The following is a 26,661-nucleotide window of genomic DNA, read 5'->3' on the forward strand; positions in this document are numbered from 1 at the left end:
AGACAGATAGATAGACAGATAATTACATTATACACATACGAGATAAAATACGTATTCGTTTTTGTTGTATTTGTTTGGGTTTGTTGTATTTTAGTAGTTTTCATTTCTATCTTATTATTTGTTTAATAATCATTCAAAGTGATATGACGGCAATACTTCAAATTGTGTGACGATAAGTACAGACATGATCCACATCTTTTTGTTTTCATGCAAAAAGTAGGGCAGAGGTCATGATCACAAAGGGTCACATGAGGAGGTCATGAAAAACTCGTCAGAAAGGAGTAACTAGGATCGACGTTGTCTGATTTGAATATTATCCAGATTTAGTCCTTTCAACTTCCAAGGATGCAAATGAATACTTTTGTTTATTCATGGCCAATGTATAATGTCAACAGTCCTTTCTGAAAAAAACAAAAAACAAAAACAAAAGATGTGGTTCAAAACTTAATCGTCTCTCAGACAGATCGATTATGTAATGGAAACGGGGTAGAGCATTTGAACTTGTGGCGCATTTTATAAAATCTGCTTTTTAAATGCCGTTTAGTGTGAAATTTGTTGCATTTGTTGCATTGTTTAATATTTCGTAATCACTGCACAGGACTAACTGCAGTAATGTTACTTATTGCAATGAAATGAAATGAAACAATCTGTTGGTGTGCCATGGCTAAAGCATTTGGGTAATATTTACACAGAGATATATCAAGTATATGACAGAGGCGGGAAGATTTTAAAGGCCATTTTCACTCAAGGTTACAATCAAGAGATATCAAGATACATACGGCCAGTGAGAACGAAGATCCAAACCATGCAAACTTTGTTACTTATACGTTCTGTTCTTGTTGTGGATTACTGGAAATTCTCCAGTCGGTGAGGATAATAGTGGCTATTTATAAAGAGCTCAGGTCCGCCTACTGGTGCTCGTGGCGCTGTGATGCAGTCACAGAGAAGGACAGTCAAATCACACAAAGCAGACACAGAGGACACAGAAAACTGGGTTTTTAGTAACAGAAGAATGCTCTCCATTATCTTGCCGTATTGCATTATTGTGTCTTATCTATAATGATGATGATGATGATAATGACACTACTGCTACTACTACTGCTACTACTGCTACTACTACTACTAATAATAATAATGATAACAATAATTATGATAATAACGAGCAATAATGATAATAATAATAACAATAATTATGATAATAACGAATAATAATAATAATGATAATAATGATAATAATGATAATAATGATAATAATAATAATAATGATAATAATAATAACTGTTTCTTATTAAGCACTTTTACAGCAAACTGATCATAGCGCAATTGTAAGAAAGAAAATGAACCTACATCTTGATATGATTGGAACAGGATGGCTTTGAGGTTGTTTTTTTAAGTACCTAAGGGAGGATATAAATGATTTAGTTGAAGATATACTGTAAGAGGAGGTGGTTCCATAGTTTTGGGACAATGACAGAAAAAGGCGTGATCTTCCTATGAGTACTCCGTTCGTGAATGCTTCATCAGTCCCACCCCGTCCTCACAGACAACCCAGGATACTCATGTCTGTATACATGTACATGCTTTCTCATTATCACATTACATTGCGTCTGATCCCGACATTCCCCTTCCCACCCCTGGCTTTTCTCTTCCCACCATATCTCCTTGTCAGTGTAATCTACTTCGTCACGGTATGATGCGATTCAATCCCCTTGGTGATGTGATCAGTCACGCCACTTGCAACTGATCGGCGTAGAAGCTGCCTCGAGATACGGGGCAATATTGGCCCTGGCAAACGAGATTCATTTACCCGCCCATTCACACCCACCGTGAACAGATATGGCATCGCGGGTGGCGGCTATTTCAAAGCCTCGGAAAGACGCACTTGACTTCGACCGTACGGAATCTCCGTACTACATCCTCCTCTCAATCTCAATCTACTCAGCTCTCTCCCCACCCCTGGCCACCCCTACCCCCTCCCCCTCCCCGCTCTTTTCACTTCGAACTTGTATAACACGCAGCTTTAATGTGTCATAATTTTAAATGATGCAACATCCCGTTCTGTATGTGAAAATCAATTCTGTTTAGAGAAGGCAAAAGGAGTTTTGGTCTCTGTCCTTGCTTTTATCTTTATTATACAGATGGTGTTTCATTCCATCACAGTATCCTGTAATACTGAAGGTTTCCACTTACAGAGCACTGCATAATGACTGTAAAATATTCTGTAAAGAAGTCACTGTTGTGCAAACTGTCATAGCGTATCATAAAACACATAAATGGGCATGTGTGCACTGTGATTTCGACTTCTCTTACATGTTGTATTTTACACATGATACTTCCAATGCGTTATCTTGTCTAAATTTATGACAAGTCTTATGAATTTCCATCTGCTGGAACGCATGGTAGGTCAACACTTACAGTCTCTTGTTTACACGCCCAAGGGATATGGACTACTAGTATCAAGCCACTACACTGTAAAAACATCGGTGTTAAATCTAACACCGATCAATCTTCAATAAAGGACCACACCAACAGGTGTTAAAAATGCACTGTGATGGTGTTGAAAAGTGTTCACCTGACACTTCGTGGTGTTAATTTGGCACTGTACCTGGTGTTATTTTGACACTGTACTGGTGTTAATTCAAAAATGACACCACATGGTGTTGATTTGATATTTGTTGGTGTTAATATCAATTGTTTAACACCCGTCCAGCTTCAATAAGGGACCACACCAGCTGGTGTTACTTTGGTGTAAATTTATTTTCACATTTTTTCAAAAATCTAGTATTTTAATGTAAAATTCTTGATCGTCTTGTTTAAATTAAAAATCAACAAGAAGTGCAGTTACTAAGAAACTCTTCAAAAAACAGTTTAAAATTTGGAAATGACACCCGGAGGTGTTAATTTAACACCATAAATGAGCACCGAAAATTTAACACCAGCTCGGTGTTCACTATTTAACACCGGACTTTTTGCAGTGTAGGTCAACACTTACAGTCTCTTGTTTACACACCTAAGGGATATGGACTATCAAGCCACTATTGTCGAGGAAATAATAGGACCATGTATCTTCTTTTTCTGGCAAACAAGACCCAAAGATCGGTCATTAGTTTCCTCCAATGATCGGTATGCACCTTATTATGTAGCAGTCGCTGTGTACATGAGGCAGATGAATATTGCTTGGAGTCTCCATCTTTGCATAAATAAAAAGACTTGGTGCAAAGCATCAGAATAAAATTGAATGTTAGTCATAATGTTTCCATGTTGTAATGTATGCTGATTACGACTCTACGAGACACAGGAGAGCCTCTCCCCTCCCATCCCCACCCTCGTATCTTTGCTATCACTCTGATAGGATACCACGGTCACTAGGTTTGGAATATTAACTTGCATAGCTGGAGAGCATAAAGCTTGTCAACCTCCGAATGTTAAAATGACGTCACTCTACTGCATAGTTACCTCATTGCGTGAAGAGCATGACTGGTGTCACAAGACATGTAATACACCTTGAGTAGTCAGGATTCGTTAAAGGTCATGCCACAAACATGAGGCCTAACAAATGACTATTATGTGTAATGCCCTAGATAATCGTTGTTGATTCTTATATTATTGTGGTTATTGTTATCATTATCAATATCATCGTATTATCATCATCATTGCTGATGTTGTTCTCATAATCAAAATAATGATAATAATAATAATAATAATAATAATAATAATAATAATAATAATAATAATAATAATAAAAATAATGATAACAATAACTATTATCATTAGCATTAGTAGTAGTAATAGCATCATCATCATCATCATCATCATCATCATCATAATCATCAGTATTATTTAACTACTATTACTACTACTACTACTTACTATTGCTATATTCATCATGAAATTATAGAAACCGGGTAAAATCATTGATTTATGTACTAGCCTACTGGCAGAAAAGCACTGCTCTTTGTTACAACTTGTCAATCTGTCCATATAAGTCCCAGGTAAGGATAATCAAAATGTCGGAGGTCAGGCTGAGTTTTGTGAAGTAGTTTTTTTTTTTCCATCGTAGCGCTATGATTAGAAAAGGGTAACATAGCGCCCTCCCAGGAGTCTTCACGTCGCTCCAAGACGAAGCTTGATTCATGACTACTCTCTAGGTGTGTGTTTAGGTGTCAAAGCGCTTCCTTCCCGTCTTCTTCTCCCTAACACATCAAACCCATATATCATGTCTCCTTCGCACCCGTCGCCAGTGCCAATTTGCACTGGGATGCGGATGATTGCGATACGGTTAAAGGCATTGTGTAACAATGATAGCACTTCGAGATAATCTGAGCTGCATCACCCTATACTTACGACCTGTGTGTCTGATTATGAAGGGTCAAAACGGGGCCAAAAGTGGAACGGAAATTATAACATGCCTTCAAAAATGATAATAAAAAAATGAGATCAAATCTATCATAGGTATATTTTGTTTTGATAGAATAAACCTTTTTATTAACGGTTGTATCATGTATCATTTTCTTGATGGAAATAGATAAACAATTCAAATATAAACGGTTTACTTTAACCAGCCAGTAGATAAGTGTGCGTAAATATCTCGACATTGACTGTATTATTTAACATCTCTGTGGGTTTTAGTGTTCCGTCATCCATTTGAACATCACTATATAGCTCAGAGAGCAAATTTCTTCAATCTTTAAAATTGAATCACCATTTATTCTTCACAGCGTATTTACGAATACATTACAGCATCGTTTTGATGTGACGCCAGTTAATCACGCCTAGGTCTTCATTTTGGATCAGCTTTTCCACCCTTTCTATTCTAAATTCCTTTCGCGGCGGAGCATTTCTTGTATAGCAGTGTTTACCTTTGACAGAGTTTCAGTGAAGAGACTAAAATGTATATGGCATCCCATATTGTTCAATCACTCAGCCATCTTTGACTCATTAACACTTGACAGGGTGTGCAAGTTCATCAATAATGATGCAAATAACAAAAAAGTTGATTTGGGCTTAGAGTTATCGAGATAATAAACCCATGGACCTACAGGTCCATGGTAAACCGATGGAATTTGAGGGAGGAAGGGGGCGGAAAGGATTTACATCAGGGATGGGAAATGGGATGGGAACTTTTAAGTACATACTGAGTAGTACTCTGGATCTTCAGAAAGCAAGTAAGCTAATCTAACCAATGGTTCATGATAATGCCATTCGACGTGTTCAATGATTTGAGGTAGAGATTATCTTACATTGGCAACCTGCGAACCAAATAAGTGTGAGTGAAACGTGAGACTATTTTGCTAGATCACTAAGTAAATACGATGTGTGATTATTTCTGAGTCATAAAATGCTTGTGATAAAAGCCATGGCAGTGTATTGGTAGATTCACTGGTCGTGTCACGTCAATCCGCGCGCTTTGTGTCGTCACAATATTATCTACCTTCCAATATTTCACAGAGTGTACAACCCCACTCTCGGCCGCAGCCTCAGCCTCAATCAGACTACCAGTGCCGCTGCTAGACTTCCCGCCTTCTCAGCCAGAGCCACTTAATTCGACGTCGTTCTCATCTCAGCCATTGCCTTCGTCATCCATTTCTTCCTCTCCGTCGTTGTCTTTCCCGTTGCCATCAACCGACGTCGAAGCATCGTCGGACGCAGGGAGGGGAACGGAGCAAGAGGGCCCGGCTACCGGTACTACGTGCAGGATCACGCAGGCGTACCATACCTCGGTTAACACGGGCGGGAAAGATGCTATAGAAATGAACATCGCCGCGTTGCCGTGGCAACTGAAATTTTCTGCCGCCAACCGTTCACTGAGCATTCAGGTAGGTCTATTTTTATCGCTTCACTCTTCACAATGTTCACGTGTGGCTGAACACATCGAACTGCTCATGAGATAACTATATGCACTGACACTTCGTCATGTGTGTAGGCATGCTTATGGATGCTGTAATAACGACCTGTCATTTCTAATTTGTGGCGATGTGTCTACAAGTCTGTGTAATAATGGAGGCAAATTGATGCAAGCAGTACCATACTCGCGCGTCTTTATATATAAGTTACCCACAGCCATTGATGCACAGGTCGCTTTATCATGTGTAATCTCATCCAATTGTGTATTTTCGAATACAAACAAAGGACATTTGCAAATATGAATTGGCAATCATAAGCAAGAATGTATTTTGGTGAACAGTTAGCAGACAACGTGTGCAAATCCTGAGGCGGAAAAGAATATCTTATCTCGGCTTTTGCTGGCATGCTTGCATATAGCTAAAACAGGAGTATGTTTGTATGTGTTTTTATGTTATATTTATGAGTATGGGAGCTAGTAACATATTGTGAACGAACTGGCAACGAACAGTTTGTGGACGCAGTTGAAATCCTATGCATCCTGTCTTATCAGCGATAGACTTGCAAGACATTTCTATGCTAAGGCGTGACTATGTCTTACCTGACGTACAATAAACTACAATGAAGGCGAAACCAATCCAAGGAATTGAAATAGAAGTGGCAAGTGAAAAGAAACAGGGGCATTAAAATAGCTCGTCACTCGGTGTTACTGGCTAAAAATATACATGGGGCTAAATAAAGTTGGTAAACTGACCCGTGTAAGAGTGGACCACTTCACTCTGAGTAGGATGTGTCCATCCGTTCACTGTTGCCATAGAAACCCGAGGCCGGAAGAGAGATGCCCAGGTTAGGAACGCGTCTGCAAACTTCAATATTGTCAACCATCGTAAAAACAAGATGGAGAAAGAAAGAATAGTCGATCATTCTGACAAAAGTCAAATTAAGAACAAAATATCTTAGATAAAAAGAGGGAAAGAATAAAGAGTGGGATGGTTATACAGCTCTTCAGTGTTTTCCGGATTATCCAAGTTCTTTTGCCCTGCAAAAATGCGCCTATAGATGGTAAAAAGGTTGCTCTTTGTTATTGGAATGAGTATTGATTGCTTAGAGTGCAGATTATTGATATTCATATTTCACTATTCACGTCACCCAAGAACATTGATTCCATGAAGATCTAATTATGAAGCGAGTGGAGGCTAATACGATAAGTCAAACCAGCTAAGTAGATGACTTAATGACACAATGGATCTGGACTTTGTAGAGGACTTGAGGTTACATAAATAATGCACGTAATTTATTCTTCGAATGCTCTCTTTGCATATTCGTGCTCAATGCTATAAAAGCTGGTTAACTTCGATTTCATCGCGAAATCTCTCGATGCAGATTGAGTCATTCAGTTTCATTTTTGATCTCCCATTTTCGCCCACTGTCATTTGCATGTATGCATGCCATACACTTTGGTCTCATGCCATTCAATTTCGTCGCCAGAACTTACTGTCAAGCTGCATTTTGATCAAGTTTGTTTTGTAGCATTCAAACTAAGGAGATGTACATTGAAATTGTGTAATTGAAGAGTGCGATATAATACTTTTGAAAACACTGTTGTTTCTGGTATACATGTCAGCTGAATTTGATTTATATAAGTGAGTCATTGGTGTTATATGGAGATATATAGTTTGGTAATAGTACATGTTTTGTTGTTTAAATACTTTTTTATTATTTTGCGCTGTTTCCAGCTATTCATGCAGCCATTCATTCGAACACACCAACCTGACATCAAGTATCATAAGTGGTTCATTATTTCTGCACCGTCTTACTGCGACAGTTCATGTTTACAATTCAAGACATAACATAGGTCAGAGAAAAAAAATAATATAAGGACAGATGTTTATCTATAAACAGATAAATCAATCTTGTAAACCAAATGACACTACCAACTACAAGTTGTATATACACTTGAACAATACGTCTGCAAGTGTGAACAGTATTGGAGTAGACCTATCACGTACAAATTACGTGTAGATAGACTGAAGTCGGGGGTAAGAATGAACATATTTCACTAGAATGTTGCTTTTGGATAATTAAATAAGCTCCATGAATATACTGAGTGAACATGCATATCTGCTGGGTAACGTGGATTTCTTTGATTCGAATTAGTAATATTTGAAAGTCTTTGCACAATGACTAAATTGAATGCCATTGTCAGCTCCAAAGTCATCTCGAACAAACTGGATTGCAACGTAACGAAATTGAATACAAAAATGCGAAAACAGATTGACCATAGACGAATTGGTGCGCCCGAAAATTAAATTGATTGCACATTTTTATCAAGCCAAAAATTCGGGAAGAGATCTAATTGTACGATAGATGAATTGGAATGGGAAAAAAAAAATGTGTAAAATTGGCGGGAAATCCTATGTTATTAAGTACTCTCTTTTAGACATGATGTATGAATATGATCATTTAGACATTTATTACACACATTCACACATGCACATACACACATTTTTTTTTCAACGATGTTTATTCTGTTCCATTCAAAGTAATAAAAAAATAATAATTTTCATTTGCTACAATTGAAATGACGAAAATATACATTTGTGATCATTATAGCAAATTTGCTATTGCTGTACATAATGACATAACAAAAATTACATTTTCATGAACAATTATCAATTTACATACAATCACTTCCCCTATGCTCTCAAAAAAAAATTGCTTAAATTTAACAGTGATAATTCAATTCTTCTAGCATTAATCTTAATAATCATCCAAATGAATTATGCAGCAAAATTATACAGTAATAAATAATGGAACCATATTAGTTATGCATACACACACACACACACACACACACACACACACACACACACACACATACACATACGCACGCATATGTATAGGATATTTATAATATCATTTATTTCAGTGACTCTGCGTGCCGTGCCTGAATATCTACTCCTGCTCAAAATGGCTAATATAAAAAAACACAAGAAAGGTTCCTTAGTAAGCATGACCTCTCTCATTCCCTCGTCTGTCTGTCTCTCTATCTCTCTCCTTTTCTCTCTCTCTACCTTTTTATTCCTTTGTCGTCTGTGTATCTGTATCTCTCACTCTCTCTCTTTCTTGTTTTGTTTTCTTTAGTTTTGTTTTTACCCATTCTGTCTTTTTGATTGATGGTCTCGCTGTGCTTAATCCGTCGTTGTGTTTGACTTGTAGGAAATGGGGCGAACCAACCACACAGCGGTAATTTTCGTCGGTAACCAGACTCTGTGTAGGTATTCCTTCACCCGAACCTCCTTTCTACATCCTGATTTAGTTCTCTGTCAAAAACTCAAACTTAAACAAAAAGAAAACAAGAGATGCACGATACGCCAAAACCAACAGTGAATGAAAACTTGGCTTAATCAAAGGACTATGATGGACTGAACCATGATGGCGCCACGGGCTGAATTAACAGAGTAAAATGTTTTTGCAAGTGGCGGTCATATATAATCTCAGTATCTAAGTAGTAGTTGCAGAAGATGTAGTACACAAGGGAGCAATACGAAAGACTTACGTGTTTTGATGCATGCGGCGCGTTATTCGCTGCTGCTGTAACCTCCAGAACCACTTGTTTTAGTGGAACTTGGTTTCTTTGCTTAACGGGATCTACGAACAAAATGAAATATGGATACGTAGTAGCTATATCGAATTACATTTTAGACGGACATTCATTTCTTCCAGACACATTGTATGATGACGTCGTAAGGGTGTGTCTACCTGTGTACAATGACTAACCTGTAAAGAGAAGTAAACACGTTCAATCATATCAAATACTACTGTGATGATGACATTATGCATTCTATGCCCTCCGTATCGTCATTATTAATCATCGGAAAAAATCATTCAAATTTCATTTTACTTTACAAACCGAACAGGTCTGTATGAAACAGGAAATGTCTTTAAGCCTAGAAGAGTTTAAGTGCAGGATTTTCTACTTTGACATTAACATGTGGGTATTCATAATACTCTCGATGAAGGGAGTACGATGGCTTTGATAAAACGGTAATGTCATATAGCGGAGTAAGGAGCAGACCTGAAATGGGAAAAAGCAAAAATATGTGTCATATCCTTGAGAAATATTACTAGTGTGTTACTTCTGCCTGACGAACGCAGTTGGCATCCTATTAGAGTTAGCGATCATTGGTTTTAAAAGCATGGATTGATGGCGTTCTTCAGGCTCAAGGAAAATGCGTCATATTTTGTGTTTTAATCGTATTACCTGGATGGAACTCATGCAATATGACGATATTGGTGAGGCGTGTATACTCGACAGTCTAACACAAAGAGCCTGCATTTTTTATTGCGCTCCGTTCGGTTCTAGAAAGTGACCTTGAAACCGAGCGCCTCTCTCTTATTGCATTACTCCGTTTTGCTTGCCTTTGTGGATATTTTATATTCGAGCCCAAGAGCTCATTCCATCCACGAGGGAATGCATTGATCTCCCATAGGTGTGTCTTTGTGTGTGTGTGTTTGCCTCTATGGCCCAAATTCACGAAGTTGGTACAAATGAAACCATGGTTTAAACCATGGACAAAAACCATGGAGCGCCAAGTGTCGCATGGAATATTTCGTTACGAAATCAGTCACTTCGTCGATGAAATGATTATTTTGTAACGAAATGACAACATTTTGAAACTAAATGAACATTTTGTCCACGGAATGATAATTTCGTTAACGAAACGGTCATTTTGTCGACGAAATTACCAATTTCGTAACGAAATATTCCGTGCGACTCTTGGCGCTCCATGGTTTTTGTCCATGGTTTAAACCATGGTTTCATTTGTACCACCTTCGTGAATTCGGGCCTCTGTGTGTGCGTGTGTGCGTGTGTTTGATGCATATATTGTGTATTCGGGATACTTTGTACAGGGAGTACAGGGAGTACAGGGAACGGCACAGTTGACTTTACGGAATGCTCATTTTCCGTCAAAAATGATGGGGTAAAAATCAACTTCATTACTGATCGCACAGAGCGATACCAGACAACAAAGGTGTACCCCATTACAATGTGTAAGGTTGTGTGTGTGTTTGTGTGTGTGTGTGTGTGTGTGTGTGTGTGTGTGTGTGTGTGTATTTCTGTGTCTGTGTCTGTCTGTCTGTCTTTCTGTGGGTGAGTGTGTACTAGTGTAGGAACTTAAATATTTTTGCTATGATAACAAACGCCTTTGCCATGCAGACGTGACAACTCAATCTCGTTTATTAATCAGTGAAGGCATGCTCCTCCACAGGGAACAATGAGATTAAAAAAGAAAACACGACGAAGCATGCTTGAAATTTGGCTAGCTTTGATAGGGAGCATTTCTCAGAATCTCCCTCCTGAGACACGTCCCTATGTAGTTAGTGTAGTCTTAGAATTTCATGTGACTTTCTACAGTGTTCCATTCGCCTTGAGAATGTAAAGGAGAGAGAAGAAGAAGGAGAAAAAGAAGAAGAAGAAGAAGAAGAAGAAGAAGAAGAAGAAAAGTGGAAAAAGAACAAGAAGTGAAGGAAGACGATACGAATGAGGCTAAAATAATATTTGCTTTTCACCGCAGTAGCTCACGATAAATAGAATCTCATGATGTATTTTATTACCAGATATCATTTTACACCCGTATTGACCTACCTAAGTTTGAAATCCGTATCGTGCTTAACATATGAATATGATCTGATTTTCTCAGCGCTGAATACTACTCTCGACTCTGCGAGAGCAAGATACCAATATTCCAGTATTACTCAGTCCCTTATGTCTTCTCAATACCAACTCTTGATTTGTATGCCCATTACTTCTTTATGCATTTGATGTTTTTTGATACTCCTGTGCGAATTGTTAACTTACCATACTAATATACCTTCGCACCTAGACGCAGAGGCATTCAACTGAAGGTACAAATAAAAAAAGTAGAAAGTCATTGTATCAAGAAGAGAGAGAAAGAGACGTAAATACCTATATGACTTTTATGCACTGACGATGACACTGAGCTGCTTAAGGCAGTTGTGCTTTAGGTGACTCAGACAGTCTGGGCAAGATATTTCATAGGCGTGCATGAATTGAATTGATGACTGTTTTTCTTTGTGTTTGTTACCGACGAAAAGGAAATAGAATTAATAAAATAAGTTGGAAGGTCTGCCTATTAGTGCCTGCTGGGAGAGCAAACGAGAGCTGTACATCACGATCAGGTTAACTTGGTCCTCATTGATGTCTTTGCCTGACCAAAATGGCGTCAGATGGTCACGGACACTGTGATATAGACACGACCATCTTTCCTACATCTTACTTTTCTCAGTTTCTATCAGTCAAATCTCCGTGCATGTGGGCCGTTGTAAGGTGATGCAATGTCTATACCATCATCATTCAACTCCACTCACTCAGCTAACATTCCGAGTGCACAAAACTTCGCATCTTCAAATGGCTAGTATCAATGATTACTCACGGCGTTGGTGATTTCGTTAGCCTGTCAGTTGTGAGATGCCAGTTCATCATGTTAACTCAGCAAGAGTTGAGTTAACCGTATATGAGTGAGTTTGTGTAGGTGTGTGTCTGTTTGCGCACAAGTAAGTAGTCGTTCTAGAGAAGTTTACGTCAAATGTTGTGGGTGTGTACAGTTCTCAGGTTTTCATGCACGATCGTGTTTACAATGAGATGAGTTAAACGTCGAGCACGAGTTCTATTAAGAGCATGTTTACATCGTATGCTCATGCTTTCGTTTTGAGTTATTTTCTCTTATTTGTATCCGCTAGGCTCTGCAAAGATGACATATTACTTTATTTTTCTGTTGTTATTTGTCACTTCGGTAAGAATGTTTTATTTGGGATTTACTTTCCTTTATTAAATGAGGGTAATAAATAGTTCCTGTTGTTGCCGTATTTTGTGGTTTGTTTGTTTGTTTGTTTGGTTGGGTTTTTTTTTTGTCTATTAGCCCTCTTCTCCTCCCCCCTCCCCCACCCTCTCTCTAAAATGTCTCTTCAGGAGTTTGTGATTAAAGAATTCTAGTGTGAAATATGGGGAAATAGAGTGCAAAGATCCACAAGATTATATAGTGCCATATTACGTCTATAATTATGTGAACCGAACATCCTGATGTTTAAAACCAGTCGCGTGCCACATTCTAGGGGGAAAAGAATATCCAGGTTCATTGATTTGATTTCTATGAAATCAATATCGCCCTGACACTTGCCTGAAATCCTATATATTGTGCTGATAACTAGAAATGCTGTCATAATATAACGACAGATCGAAACCCTATAGGGACTAGGATTCTATCGGGATATTACACTTGGTTGATATTACTACGCCGCCTGTGAGTCAAGTCCCGAGAAGCGATTTGTGACGTCATAGAGACGCGACACGCTCGTGACTTCAATTAAGTTGTGATGTCATTGGCCTCATTTTCGGAAGGCTGGATACCCTCACGGCCTCAAATGATGCAGGACGGGGGAGGGGAGGGGTGGAAAAACAATCATTAGGTGGATGGGGTCTGATTTGACATGTTATTAACTAATTTACCAGACTATTATTGTCACAGGGAGCTCAACATGATGCCCTAGATGAACTAGATAACTAGTTTTCTTTTTCCTCTGAGCGACCTTCCTGGGCTGATCTTCACGCACATACCGATGCACGCATAGTTTTGCATGAAACTTACTGTTTTCTTTGGTTTCTGAGTCCCTCTCCTGATTCCATGGCATCACATAATACGCCCTGCTCTTTTCTCTTCTCTTACTTCCTATAACTTATTCATGATTCTCATTTCTCATTTGATTACTATGTAAGTGCGTGTACTGGTTATTGTCATTTCGTTTGTAAGATTTAGAATGGTAGACTTTTAATGTAATCATGTAGCACGAGTAAAGTCTTTCTTCTCTTATATTACGTTTCATTATTTCATAAGATTGTCCGCGTATTAAAGGGTGTGTACAGTTCTGGTCGAGGCGAGGATTTAGCTTTTAACTTTTTGCGAGATATTCAGAAACCACTCTATGAGATGTCAAAGAACATTCAATTCTAAGGGGTATCAAAAGTTTATTTGATGAAAATCGGTTTTGAAATGGCTGAGATATCCAAAAACAAGGTGAAACAAAGAGAACCTAATAAAATTGTGGCATGTCGCCTTCTATTATTATCACTTTTTTTTTGATATCTCAGCCATTTGAAAACCAATTTTCATCAAATAAACCTTGAATCCTTCTTAAAATTATATGCTCTTTCATATTTCATAAGAGGTTTCTCATAATCTCACTTAGGAATGTTCAAAACATGAATCCCCACCTCAACCAGTACTGTACAGTCCCTTTAAAGTTTCATTCAGTGTGAGTCAAGAAGCCTTTCCACTTGCATGCACGTTTTCGTGCAGTTGGACTTATTTGGTGATATCGATTTTTATTCATTCTCAGACAAGACCCCATCGGTTCAATCATATTGAGTTCTGTTTTACCATTGAGATTGCGGGCTTGTTTAGAGAGATTAGAAGACTTGCACACGACACGATCTCCATTTGAAGGTCTGTCTTTACGGTCTGTTTCTTTTTAGTTCTCACAGAGTAGCTATATTAACCCTCCAGGTGCTAGTTCTTGAAACAAGAAATACATCAGAGACCAAAAACGGATTTCTTAAACTTATAGCAGTATGTGGTAGCTTTCAATCCGTTAAGTCATGTATGGTGCACAGAGACTAGCTGGTACTGTGTATCACTTTGCTATCAAAGGGAGCAGTGAATTGTCATGATCTGTTTATGAAAGAGGTTTTCAGAGAAAAAAAAAATTGTACGTGTGCGAGATATCACTTTTCGATCCCTTGTGAGTTTTTCGACCCTACCGATTGGAATCACAGTTCAATAGCAAATCGAGTGATGTTCAGAGGTTTCGTAGAAAATGAAAGCTCGTTTAAACAATTTCGGCTTTATCATTCCTACACCTCCGAAAAGTTCCAGCTAATGTCTTCCTTACTGTGACTCCTGGTCCGAATTATTCATATATAATAAAAATCCTACGATGGATGATGAGAAAAATCGGGTACATGTCACGAGATCGACACACATAAGTCATACAGCCTACGAGTCATACGGCCCACGAGTCATACAGCCCATTAGTTCGATACTATATAAGCTAACAAGCCCCACAAGACCGACACATTTAACCCCGTGTTGTATCTGTCGAACTCATGGGATGTTTTTACCTAGTGTCGGTCTCAATCACGCTCATGAATTCTTTTGTTTTAACAATAATACTATGCAATTTGTCGGCAAGATGATGTTTAATTGTTCTAGCAATATGCTATTGTTTTCACAATGAGTTTATTGTTTTAGTAATATGCTTTTATTGTTTTAGATCATGCTCATGAATATTCTTTTGTTTACTCTTCCTGCTCCTGCTCCTAGACCTCTTAAAAAGCGACCTCATATACTACTCATGGGCATTATTTGCTTATTGTCGGACTCATGGGCTGTAGGACTCGTGGGCTGTATGACTCATGGGTATCGGTCTTGTGGGTATGCACCCCGACAAATCATGGCCTATACACAGGGTGGTCTCGTCGATGTTATACTACTCCCCTATAAAGCGCTCTTCCATTCTCTTCTCCGTCATTCAAAGATTCACATTTACACAGCTTTGTAAAGAAGGAGAGAGAAAGACGCAGGTAATGAACCTTTGTCTCCCGTGGACAGCTGTGGACGGGGTAGTTCGAAGCTGCCTTCTCCTGTGTATAATATCAGCAAACCACCGTATTCCCATGCTATCAAATATTATATACATATATAATAATATGGTCTTATTTACCCAGGGTAGCCTCTTCAGTGTTGCCACTGTTCTACCAGAGGGCCCTGCTATTATTATTACCCTAGCGTTGCCAGGTACCCATTTATACACCTGGGTCGAGAGGGACATTGTGGGTAAAAACATCTTGTCCAAGGCTGTAAGCACTGGGTGGGATTCGAACTCACGGTCCTCCGTTCGGGAGTCGGGAGTCTTATCCACTATGCCACAGCGCCCCCACAATGATGGTTTGGATTACGCTAAAAAGAAGGTTTTAGCTTCACTATGGTGTATCGATTATTGGTGGTCATGATATACGCGATTCTCCATCTCAGGCTACGCTGTATGATCAAATCTTCCCTTTAGATCAATTCGAACGTTTTTACATCAAGAACCTGAAAAGAAGACTAAATCCCGCAACCAGAGGTAACAACAAAAGATAAGAACGACATGGCAATCAGCCAAGGTATGTATGCAAAGAGAGAGAAGATTCTGTTTAATACCCAGTTGGTTGTCCATATTAAGCACCTCTTGAGCAACATCTCAGGTATGTGATGAAAGCAATCTCAACAGTGAATCTCTGGAGACCTATCTCAAGCTGAAAAGTTTTCATCACCCCACGCTTCTTCTCTTCGCTCGAGACATCTAGAGATGAAGGAAGAGATGAATAGATAAAAATGTAAACATGTGAATTCATATTGCTTCCATTAAACCTCCGGCAAGATGGAACAACAATACAGGAGGTGTGAGAGAGCATCGTTGTGTCCAGTTCAAGGAAAAAGCGAATGCTCTGTTTTCCATCGAACACGTTAGGTCGACGCGCGGAGCAGCTGCTATCCCCAAGGAAATTAATGAACACCGTCTATTAGATTGTAATACAGGTGAGCACTCTATAAATACTGTGTGGGGACCTTACATTATCACCAGCATTCTTAAATAATAGGCGACAACGTGTAATTCCCACGTCGTGCGACTGAAACAAAGTGAGCAAGAAACAAAAAGAACGGAAGCGAAAACAGAGTGAGGGAGAGGGAAAAAACGTGCGAACCAGCAGTGGAGGAAGAGGGCAAAATAAAAAAAAAAAGTCAGAATACAAACTAGTGGTAAATATGGAGAGAGAGAGAGAGAGGGGGGGGGGAACCATCCAAGATTTGCGCAGAATAGATAAACAGTCATTATCAGAAGAACGGAACGACCTAATATTACCCGAATTGTGAGCATGGAGTGAAACTCTGACGTCCCCACGGTCTTTCCGCAGTCAGTTTGCAAGACTCAAACGTTCCCCTTAATCGAACCTTTCTATGTACAATGTTCTGAGATTTTTGTTTTTATGTTTACTTCATCTAGTCCTATTCTTTTTAAACCATACCCAGCAAGGACACGAATAAATTTGTAACTTGAGATTCCACTGCAGCACTATGAATAACCACACGTGACAATCTCCCTACATTGTCTGTGAATATATTGTATGTGTCTATACCGCACAGACAAATAAAAAAACCCAAACAAACAAACAAACAAACAAACAAACAGGTGTATGTATCTTGTACACGTGTCTGATATAGAAATACATATACCGATGTGTCACGAATTATGACAAACTTGACATCACCATACTTCGTACTCACAAATAGTACGCCTGCTACCTGCTAACACTGCAACTTGGTATATACTATCTCTTCCAATATTCCTCTACAATCCATCGAACCCTTTGTGAACTGTGAGCGACCTCTATCACGTGTCCAAAGTGTACTGATGTCCGGACTGGTAAGGTTCACGTGAGCGACATTTTATATAGGACTTCGGCATATTACAAATCTTGCAAGCTGGAAAGAAAAGAAAAAGAGGGGGGGGGGGGTTGAAATGAGCCGCTCTGTAAATTATGCAGGACTTATTGATTCTTGTCTTTTGCTGCGAGCAACACAAGATGCAAATTTCTTCCCCTGTCCTTAGACAATGGGAGAGACGATACAGTATCTAAACGTGAAAAAAAAGAGAAACTATACTATTCATGAAAACAGACTAGCTTGCTGTCTGGAAGAGTGGATGTATTCGGGAAGCATTTCGTTGCTGATCGTTATATCAAAATCACATATATGTATGATTTCTTCACGCCACCCTCGAAAAGCTATTGCCAAATACTGACACTCTAGACATGATCATAACCATCACGAGGTAAGTTGATGCACAGGAAACTTCAGACGTACACGCAGAAACTTAAGCGCACAGATGTACAACGATGTTTCTGCAGAACCCCTCCATATTGATGACGGCTATATTCGTTATTCCCATGGTCCATTATTCCGAAATACACAAATTCTGTATAAATTCATGTTCGTTAAATGATAATGCTTCTTTAACAAGAACATCTGTGGCATTATTCCGAAAGTTTTTTATTCTAAAGGTTCGTGATTGCAAAAATGAAATGTATTTCGTATTATAAGGTAATTCATCCATGAATATAAAAAAGATCGTTATTCCGGAGGTTCGTGTAAATCCGAAAATGAAGAGAAGGTGCGTACTATAACGTACCTTTGGACTTTAGAACATTGTTTCGTTTTCGGATTAACGTACCCTTGGAAAAATTGGAATACCGAACCTTATTTCATTTTCGGATTAACAAACCTTTGGAATAACATACGGTAACCATTACAAACCAGCACCAACATCGAAATGAAGCCTTGAAAATAAAATCTTCTTTTTGTCTCTTTCAGTGGATCAACACGACAGGATCGGAGAGGTTAAAAGGTTCGATTATAAGGATAAACTATTCTTGCTTCCACGATGTTCAGCCACCGTCTTGTCTTGTCTTCAAGATCGCTGGTTCAAGAGATTGTAAGTAGACGGTGTCTCTGTCCCAATGTTACTCTGTTTGTAGGTGTTTATTTCCCTCCACCATAATGGGGAAGCGTTGAAATTGATGCCCTATTCATCGGTTTTTGCTACGACGTGTTTTTTGTTTAATCGGTTCATTCGGGCATTGCACCCTCCAAGGAAACAGAGCTATTGATAGATTTCTTTCCACTGATGGTGAGGCAGTTAGAAAAAGGGAAGGTGGTAGGAAGGACGGGGCACGTTTGCACTTGTTCATTTAAAATGTTTATTATCACGTAAATCATGCCCCCCCCCCCCCCCCCCAATGTGATGACAAAACAACGTCCGGTCAATTTCTACACTCACTAACAGATCGACACTAAAGGTACTTTTGTGTGTCTTTGATTACAAAATTGGAATTGGCGCAATGACTTATGTATGTATGTGAGTACGTATGTATGTGTACTGAATACACAATAATCATACATAATATACATGCTATACATTCGCAAAGATCCTAAAGTACATGCACACAATTATCATATCTGTACTTAAACACTTTATATTTTGACATAAGATAAATGTATCACATCGGCGAAGTGTTATCATGTATCACGATTTCAAGAATCACAATAGCACTTGACATAATCTTCATTAGATGTCAACATGTTGTTTAATCATTTCAACTTCGGATTACGAACTTGCAGTTCTACCATTTTTGTTCAGTTCTACCATTTGAAGTGCCCGTATGTAGAGAATGCATTCCTAGCGTGGTTTCATTTCGGGCTTGTTGGGAAGCTTCGTGGACTGATGACATCAGGCATTAATGACTTAATGGCCAAGTGGCTTCCCACGAGATGATCAGTCGAGGCGCCCTCATTAACGACCAGTCTTTAGTAATAACATGATACACATTAAAAGATTATTGACGTCAAGTTCCAACATCAATACCTTTTGATGCAAACTCTCAACCCCCCCCCCCCCACCTCCACACACACATACCTATACACATTATACAAAATGCACAGTCACAAATGGTCACACACTGATCTGCTTTTTTTTCCTTTTACTTGTATTAGAAACGTACATTGGTTTGAGAGACACAAGGTCGTAGGGTTACGGGATAGGAATATGAATACATGTATATTTTTTAAGCATCTCTCTCCCCCTCCCTCCCCCCCCCCCCCATTCCCCCTCTCTCTCTATCTCTCTCTCCATCGTGACATATTGTTCCTGGGCCCCGTTGCTAGAAACTTTGGGTTTAAACGCAACTTGCAACTGATTGTCACTGGCCAATCAAAATCATTGTTGCATGCATGTCTCTTAATAGGGCAGACCCTGAACCAATCAGAATGGTTGTTTCAAAATTAGCAATTATTTGCAATTGATTGCAACTTTCTTGCAACGGGGCCCTGAACACTTATTTTGCCAAATCTTGATTTTTAATGTTAAAAAAATCTTTTTGCAGATTTAGATTACAACATTCTCTTTTTACAAAGCATGCCGCCTAGATAGAGCTTGCGGCTGATAAATCGAGGGGTCTTGTAGCCGTGTTGAAACAGGTCACAATGACATGATACTCACACAATCATATGCGGGAACAAGAACATACAATTAAAATGTTACATACAATTCCAAGTGATTTTGTTTGTAATCTTTTAGCTGATTATTACCAGTCCTCTTTCACTTCATCATTCTTCTTTGCATTGCCAAATATCGGAGCCGTACCATGCACAAAGAACTGCAGAATTAGGAACGTTTATATACATGTTATGTACAGCACATCAAATAGCAAGTCATAGCCTGATATCTATATAATAGACCGTAGAGCTCCATGGATAACCGATTGAGCGGCATGTACGTGAGGGAAAATCAAATACAAGAAACCGTAGGGAGAATTCAATTTTCCATCACCAAACCTCTTATGGGTGGATGACCTTGATGGAGAAACACCTCACTGAGATACAGATTGTACACCACAAATACGTTCTGGCAGAAATTAAGATTCTTTTGTGTGTGTGTGTGTGTGAAAGAGACAGCTATGAGACTAGAGAAATACGATGTTATTTTACCACACCCAAAACCATTCACAGTAACATATAGCTACATTTCTCTCCTCGTGTGGAGGCATTGTTGTCCCCGTAGGTTTTTAATTCGTTGGAATGTCAACCTATTACATTCATGGCACCGTCGTGAATGCGTTCCCTCGCTCTTTAACATCCTTTTCATCTTCTCCCTCTCTCTCCCCTTCCATCTCCCCATCCCTCTCCTTCCCTCGCACTTCCCCCCCCCCCCTCTCCCTCTCTCGCTCTCATTCTCTCCCCCACCCCCCACCCCACACACACATGCACACGCGCACACAAACACGAATACACATATTACATCTTTTCTCGCTATTAATGTTTTGGGCCTCCTCATCTCATGAATCTATGTTGACTCTTTCTGGCTCTGTTTACAGAATGCAACCTTCCGTCACCATCATTCTGTTCCTTCCGTTTAAAGCGCCAAGAGCTGATTAGAACATAGATGAGTAATCATTCAAGTCTGCAAGCTTACAAAAGCCAACACATGACAGACAAAGTACTAAGTAAGAGAAATTCTTGCATAGATTGGAGCTAAAACATCATTTACCTCTTTTCTTCCCTAGATTCTGTAGCAACCGATGTTCTCCTGCAAACGAAGACAACGCCATCTACGGCAAGGAATAGGCTAGGCTTGAGCAACGGTTTGGAGAGTATGACGTCCGTCTACAACGGGTCAACCACACCGGGGCCCGCCGTAACGCTGGCGACCGCAGGAGGCAATGGCACGACTCGGAACGGGACGACGACAGGTGGGTGTGGTTTTAAAGCTCTACATCAACATTCAAGTGCAAGAGAGTCTGTCTTTCAATCTGTCTTGACTTCGTAATCTACAGGCGGAGTCAGAGAACATTGCCTTCATTGTCACATTAACCGTAGTCGCTGGATGGGAACATTGGTGATTCCATTTTCATGGTCGATAATGATCGAGATAGCTTCGCTCGTTTTGAGTGTTAAATGTTATGCCCTTATCTGAATTGAATCTAATTCAGTCCTGAATAGCACTGTAGCATAAATTCATGACACGCGCTTGAATGTTAGTATATAGTATGATATGTGTTTCTCCTATAAGACTTTCAAGTTTATCCTATTTACAGGAGGTTAATCTAAACTTTGTATTCTGTGTTCGAATTTCTTTTGTAGGCCCTATGGCAATCAGGCTAGACTTTTTGCCAAGGGATTAAAAAAATGCTTACTTTCATGGCTTACGAGCGGTGTCTTGCATCCCATTTCCTTGGTTACATGTTGGTTCCGTGTTATCGCATTCAACCAAGCATAACTATTATGCCTTACCTAATTATCTCTGGAAAATAAACACCGCAAAGGCCTGTGTTCACAAAAATAGCAAATAACAATGATAGTAGCTACATATTACAGACCATTTGGGAATCAGTGTCACGTTAAAACAAAACAATGAACATAATCAATCTGACCATAACTTTTGCAACACATCAATTACAAAAAAAAAATCGTTGTAAAAAAAAAATCACAGATATTAACACTTTTTTATCTTAGGAAAGTTGTCAATTATTGAGCAAGTTTTAACTTCTGGCTGTTGCACATTTAAGAATATCGAGCTCTTACAGTGCGTAGATTGTTTTAATACGATACTCATTCCCCTAAATCTGTTATGTTATGTTGCATTTAGCAGATGATGCCCAGTCTGCGTACGAGGAGCGACTTGAGGTGATCGTGACAGGCCTGTGTGTCGGGGTGGCTGTCCTGCTCTGTCTCTGGCTAGCCTGCTTCCTCGTGGAGAAACGTTCACAGTCCAAATACATGTTAGTATCAATTCGTGAGTCCAGCTGAGCATTATTATAAGTACTTGTATAAGAAATGAAAACAGCTTGTTTCCTGGACGTATGTCACAAAAATGGAGGTCATTGTATGAGAGCGAGAGCGAGTTCATTTACAAACCCGCGCAAACGATCTAAGTTCACTTTTGGTGCAGAGTAGGTTGCAAGCCCATTCAATTGATCAGTCCCACACTGCAAAACAATTAGATCATGCCCACCCCTTCTGACAGGTGAATGGCAATCGTCTTTAAATGGCACATGAATGAACCAACGAGTGACGAGTTCGGAAACCAAAATCATTTTGTAGTTATTCCAAGCTGTAATAATGATAGCAACCACAATGATAAGAACTCAGATGAAGTACTGTTTGTTGCTACCGAGCTGCCTGCAAGACGTGTTGTAGCAAAATCAGCCCGTCTTCAGCGGGTTAGAATTTGTCTTCCACAGTTGTAAGCCGCTCTATTTATCGGGACCCAACCATTCTTCAATTTCTTCTTTGGGCGGACATCATAACATGATCCACTGTCGGAGATAGGGATAAAAGGCTACAGAAAAAAATCATGCAACTCCGTGACGTGTCGGTATTATCACAAGTCCCACAAGTCCATAAAATCGTTTGAGACAATTGAAAATCACTTCATGACGTTGTACGAAAAGAAATGAACAGTTATATGTCTTGGATTTCATCACATCTCCTGGAAAACACAGCGAAGATATTTAAGGGCAGGTTGTGGTTATGCTGTATGATCATTTTGTTTTTACTTTAGATACTATGGTTCACATTCACAATAAATCAAATTATAGTAATGCGTTCTAAGAATCCACATCAACTACCAAACAGATAAAGAGTGGCTTGTTTACACTTCATTTCACTCTTTGATCGATGCGTGTTGACCTGACATATAATTTTCGGGCTGTGTAAGTATGGGTTTGATTTGCGTACTCTTGTTTACATTCTTTTCTATTTTGTTTTGCATTGTTTTCGTTGCTGTTGTTTTCGTGTGGTTTTATAGGAAGCGTGGGTCAGACAAACAGACGGTATCGCAGACCCGCCAATATCCACACGATGTCGCGACAGTGAGAAAAACACTTATGGTAAGTATGAACGCTGAAGAAAAACAAACACACAACACCTCTCTGTGTTCAAGTTGACCGAAACATAGAAAGGATGAAGGAAAAGAAACAATGTGCTAAAAGTTTCATCGAAATCAGTCAAAGAAATGTCTGAAAGTTCAGGAATTCTACAGTTTGATGCTGTTTTTTTCGAGACGAGGATAGCGATCATACTCACAATGTGCACACTAGGTGAGACGAGGACGTCGCCCCCTACAGCTCTCCTATTCATATGTGTATTAGTCATTATGACGTCAAGTTTACTAGTGTCAATGATTAAAAGCCCCTCTAGCCCCTTTCCCTATAAAAACACCAATCATCGCTCAGTCATTAAACGCTGAGAACAATATGACGCAAAGGTAACTTCTTCCATTTGAATTATCCATTATTCAAAATGTAATAATCCATTATTAGAAAAAAAATAAGTTGTCAATGGCCTACTTGTGACGCAATAATATCCTCGCATCATCTCGTGTAAATATGAGATAGTGACCAATATTAGTGATTCGTAAAACACGTGTAAATTGGAATTTCATGATTTTCTCCCGTTTTGCTGGATTTCAGTGACATTCAGGGCTCGGTGTTCATTCCTTGGGATGAGACTTACAGCCTTCGGTCCTGTCGTTGCTTTTCTAGAAGCATTCATTGCTTTCATGCCGTCGTGTTAAACCTACTATTATTCACTGCTTCTGGTTTACTCCAGTAATCATAGTGATTACTATGAACATAAAATCAAGGATATGATAACAACGCCCATGGAATAAAACAAGTTAAAGATCTTCATGTTTCTCAATTCTATATTGTTCTGAAGTTCACTCATCTGAAACCCTCCTTGTTTATTTCGTTCTATTCGATTAATCAATCAATCAATCGACCACACAGGAAATTTACGACATGCCGATGATCCGCGTGGCCCAGTCCGACGACGAGGCCTCTGAAAGCGGCTCCTCGGCCCAGTCATCCCGTGGCCGAGGTCGTCTGGAGAGTGAAGGTGACGAGCAGAACAGCTCGACGAACATCTCGTCATCGGACCAGCCAACGGGAGCCGACTCCTCGTCCTCTGAAGATACGTTACGAAAGAAGGAGCCGAAGAAAAAGTCAGCCAGCTTCAGCGAACCGCGGGTTCATCTCGACATTCCAAAGGTGTCTGATTGAATTAGCACGTGATCCAATAAGTTTAATAAAGCGTAGAGTAGTTTTCTTTTCTTTTCCGGCGGTAGCTGGCTTTAAATTGAGCAGCCAGTGTCCAGTAAATTCCATCCAATTTGGCATATACTGACGTTTCTATGTGGTTATCATGCAACCATCCCCTCGTAGATATAGAAGAAGAAAGAAAGAAACAAATTTTCTGTATTTTCTGTATTATTTTGCTTGCATTGTAATCTCTTTCAGTAATATAGATTCTGTTTCGTTCAAACGCAGGATACAGCAACAGACAAGTTCGGTCAGTGGCGGCCGGTAGCAAAGATTGGTTCACCGGGTGAGGTGCGCTCAAACAAGTTCATCAAGACTTCTCCGCCAGCACACCCGAAGCGCCCGCTGGTGGGCGGCAGGTCGCCGTCGATCTTGAAGAAGCCAGGTAACATTAGCGCCAACAAGTCCCCGCCGTCGATACTTCGATTCTCCCGAGGTCGACGATCGCGAGAGGAGTGCACGACCATCGAGATGAACTCGCTGAGCCACTCGCCGAAGAAACAGATGAAGCTGGTGTCGGCGCTCAAGTCGTCGGAGTCGAAAAGACACAAACGGACTCGATTCAAGATGGACGAGCCGGACGAGGCACCCGTCATGGCGGGCAACTGCGCAGGCGCAGATGCAGCCGCGGCTGGGCGCAAGGCGTCGCCCGTCACCGACACGCCTAAGCAGCTGGTCACGTGCGAGGTGCACTTCCAGATGCCCACACATGCAACTCTGAACGGAGACCTCGAGGCCGAAGATGAGTTCGATGATGATGACGAGGAAGTGACGGAAAGGACTCCGCTAAAAAAGGACGTCGACTTCGTTGTCGTTGAGAAGGGTCTAATGAGCAAGTGTAACTTTAACTTGAGCTGGGAAGATACTGACGGGCTGCCGTGTACAGACGTATGACCAAAGCCTTAGCGCCTTGGCTCAGCCTCTCCTTCTAAGAGATTACTGCAAGAGTCTGGGTACTCGGTACAGCCTAAGGACAGCCGTTTCAATATGCAACAACAACATGAGAAAAATGCACGCTACAAAACAAAGTATATTATTCTCACGGCCAGTAATTCACTTCATCTTATGTTGATTGCGGCTCTTTGCACTAGATATTCTTCATTTTGTTTGTCACCAATTTACACAGTACAATATTTGATTTTCAGAATTAGTTGCAACGATATTCACATTATTTCTTCTGAACTAATTTCTGCTGTCCGTTTCTTTTGCTCATTGCATTAAACGAAGAGAAAAGATAATACAAGACAACGCTGCAGAGATTGTGCAGGGGTGCTACATCAACGGTGCCTATGGAAACCCATTTCGCCATATCCCTTCGTGCGAAGTATCGGACAGCCAACAAGAAACTTGGTTTCATAAATGGTTTTGTTGCATTCATTTTCTTTGTTCTCATCCTGACATTTCAGTTTTCGAAAATGACGTTGTGTTTATAGCATGTAAGAACCTTCGAGGTTATATCTAATTTATGAGCACCAATACAATCAGTATAAAGAAAACTTTCAGATTCGGATACAAAGAAACTAAACTGTGATTTAACTTGCTGCATTCCACATGCGAACATTCTCAGAGCAATAGACATTATCTTATAAGAGGAGTAAGTGGAATCATAGCAATGAGAACCGTCACCTCGACAGCGCCCTCAACATTTCCTGTCGCATGTCTAATAATAGACGATCGGAGAATCAAGATGAACCACACGTGACACAACAGCGATGTAAGAAAATTGAAAAACAAATACAAAAACGAAGGAGTGGTGTGTTTATTACTGTCGGCGCTTTCTATCCCCATCAAATCGTCTGTCCTTTAATATATGGAAGTCAAAAGGCATTCATACTCTGTACTATCAACATTACAGTTTATGCATATCAATGCCTGGATATCCGCAGCATGGGATGATGGAGCTCCTAAAAGTGTTGAAGCGTTTGGGAAAATGTGACAAGTCAGTAACCGATGGTGGATTTGAACATAAAGATGTTGAAATAAAGAAGCAAAACAAAAACTTCAACGAAAACAGTTCTTGTATTCAGTGGACCAAAGAACCTCCA

General features: G+C 39.7%; 1 protein-coding gene across 1 annotated transcript; it reads left to right on the forward strand.

Annotated features, from left to right (window-relative positions):
• The first annotated feature begins 5,684 nt into the window (after positions 1-5,684).
• On the forward strand, positions 5,685-25,675 carry LOC139735393 (uncharacterized). Its single transcript, XM_071646140.1, has 7 exons — positions 5,685-5,816; positions 18,333-18,453; positions 21,080-21,265; positions 22,165-22,294; positions 23,323-23,404; positions 24,305-24,565; positions 24,845-25,675. The coding sequence occupies exons 1-7, from the start codon at positions 5,751-5,753 to the stop codon at positions 25,508-25,510; spliced, it is 1,512 nt and encodes a 503-aa protein (XP_071502241.1). The 5' UTR covers positions 5,685-5,750; the 3' UTR covers positions 25,511-25,675.
• Positions 25,676-26,661: the final 986 nt, after the last annotated feature.

Source organism: Diadema antillarum, unplaced genomic scaffold, assembly GCF_040938485.1.
Source record: "Diadema antillarum isolate AM-2024a unplaced genomic scaffold, OU_Dant_1.0 seq00000576_RagTag, whole genome shotgun sequence".
NCBI classification, from domain to species: Eukaryota; Metazoa; Echinodermata; class Echinoidea; order Diadematoida; family Diadematidae; genus Diadema; species Diadema antillarum.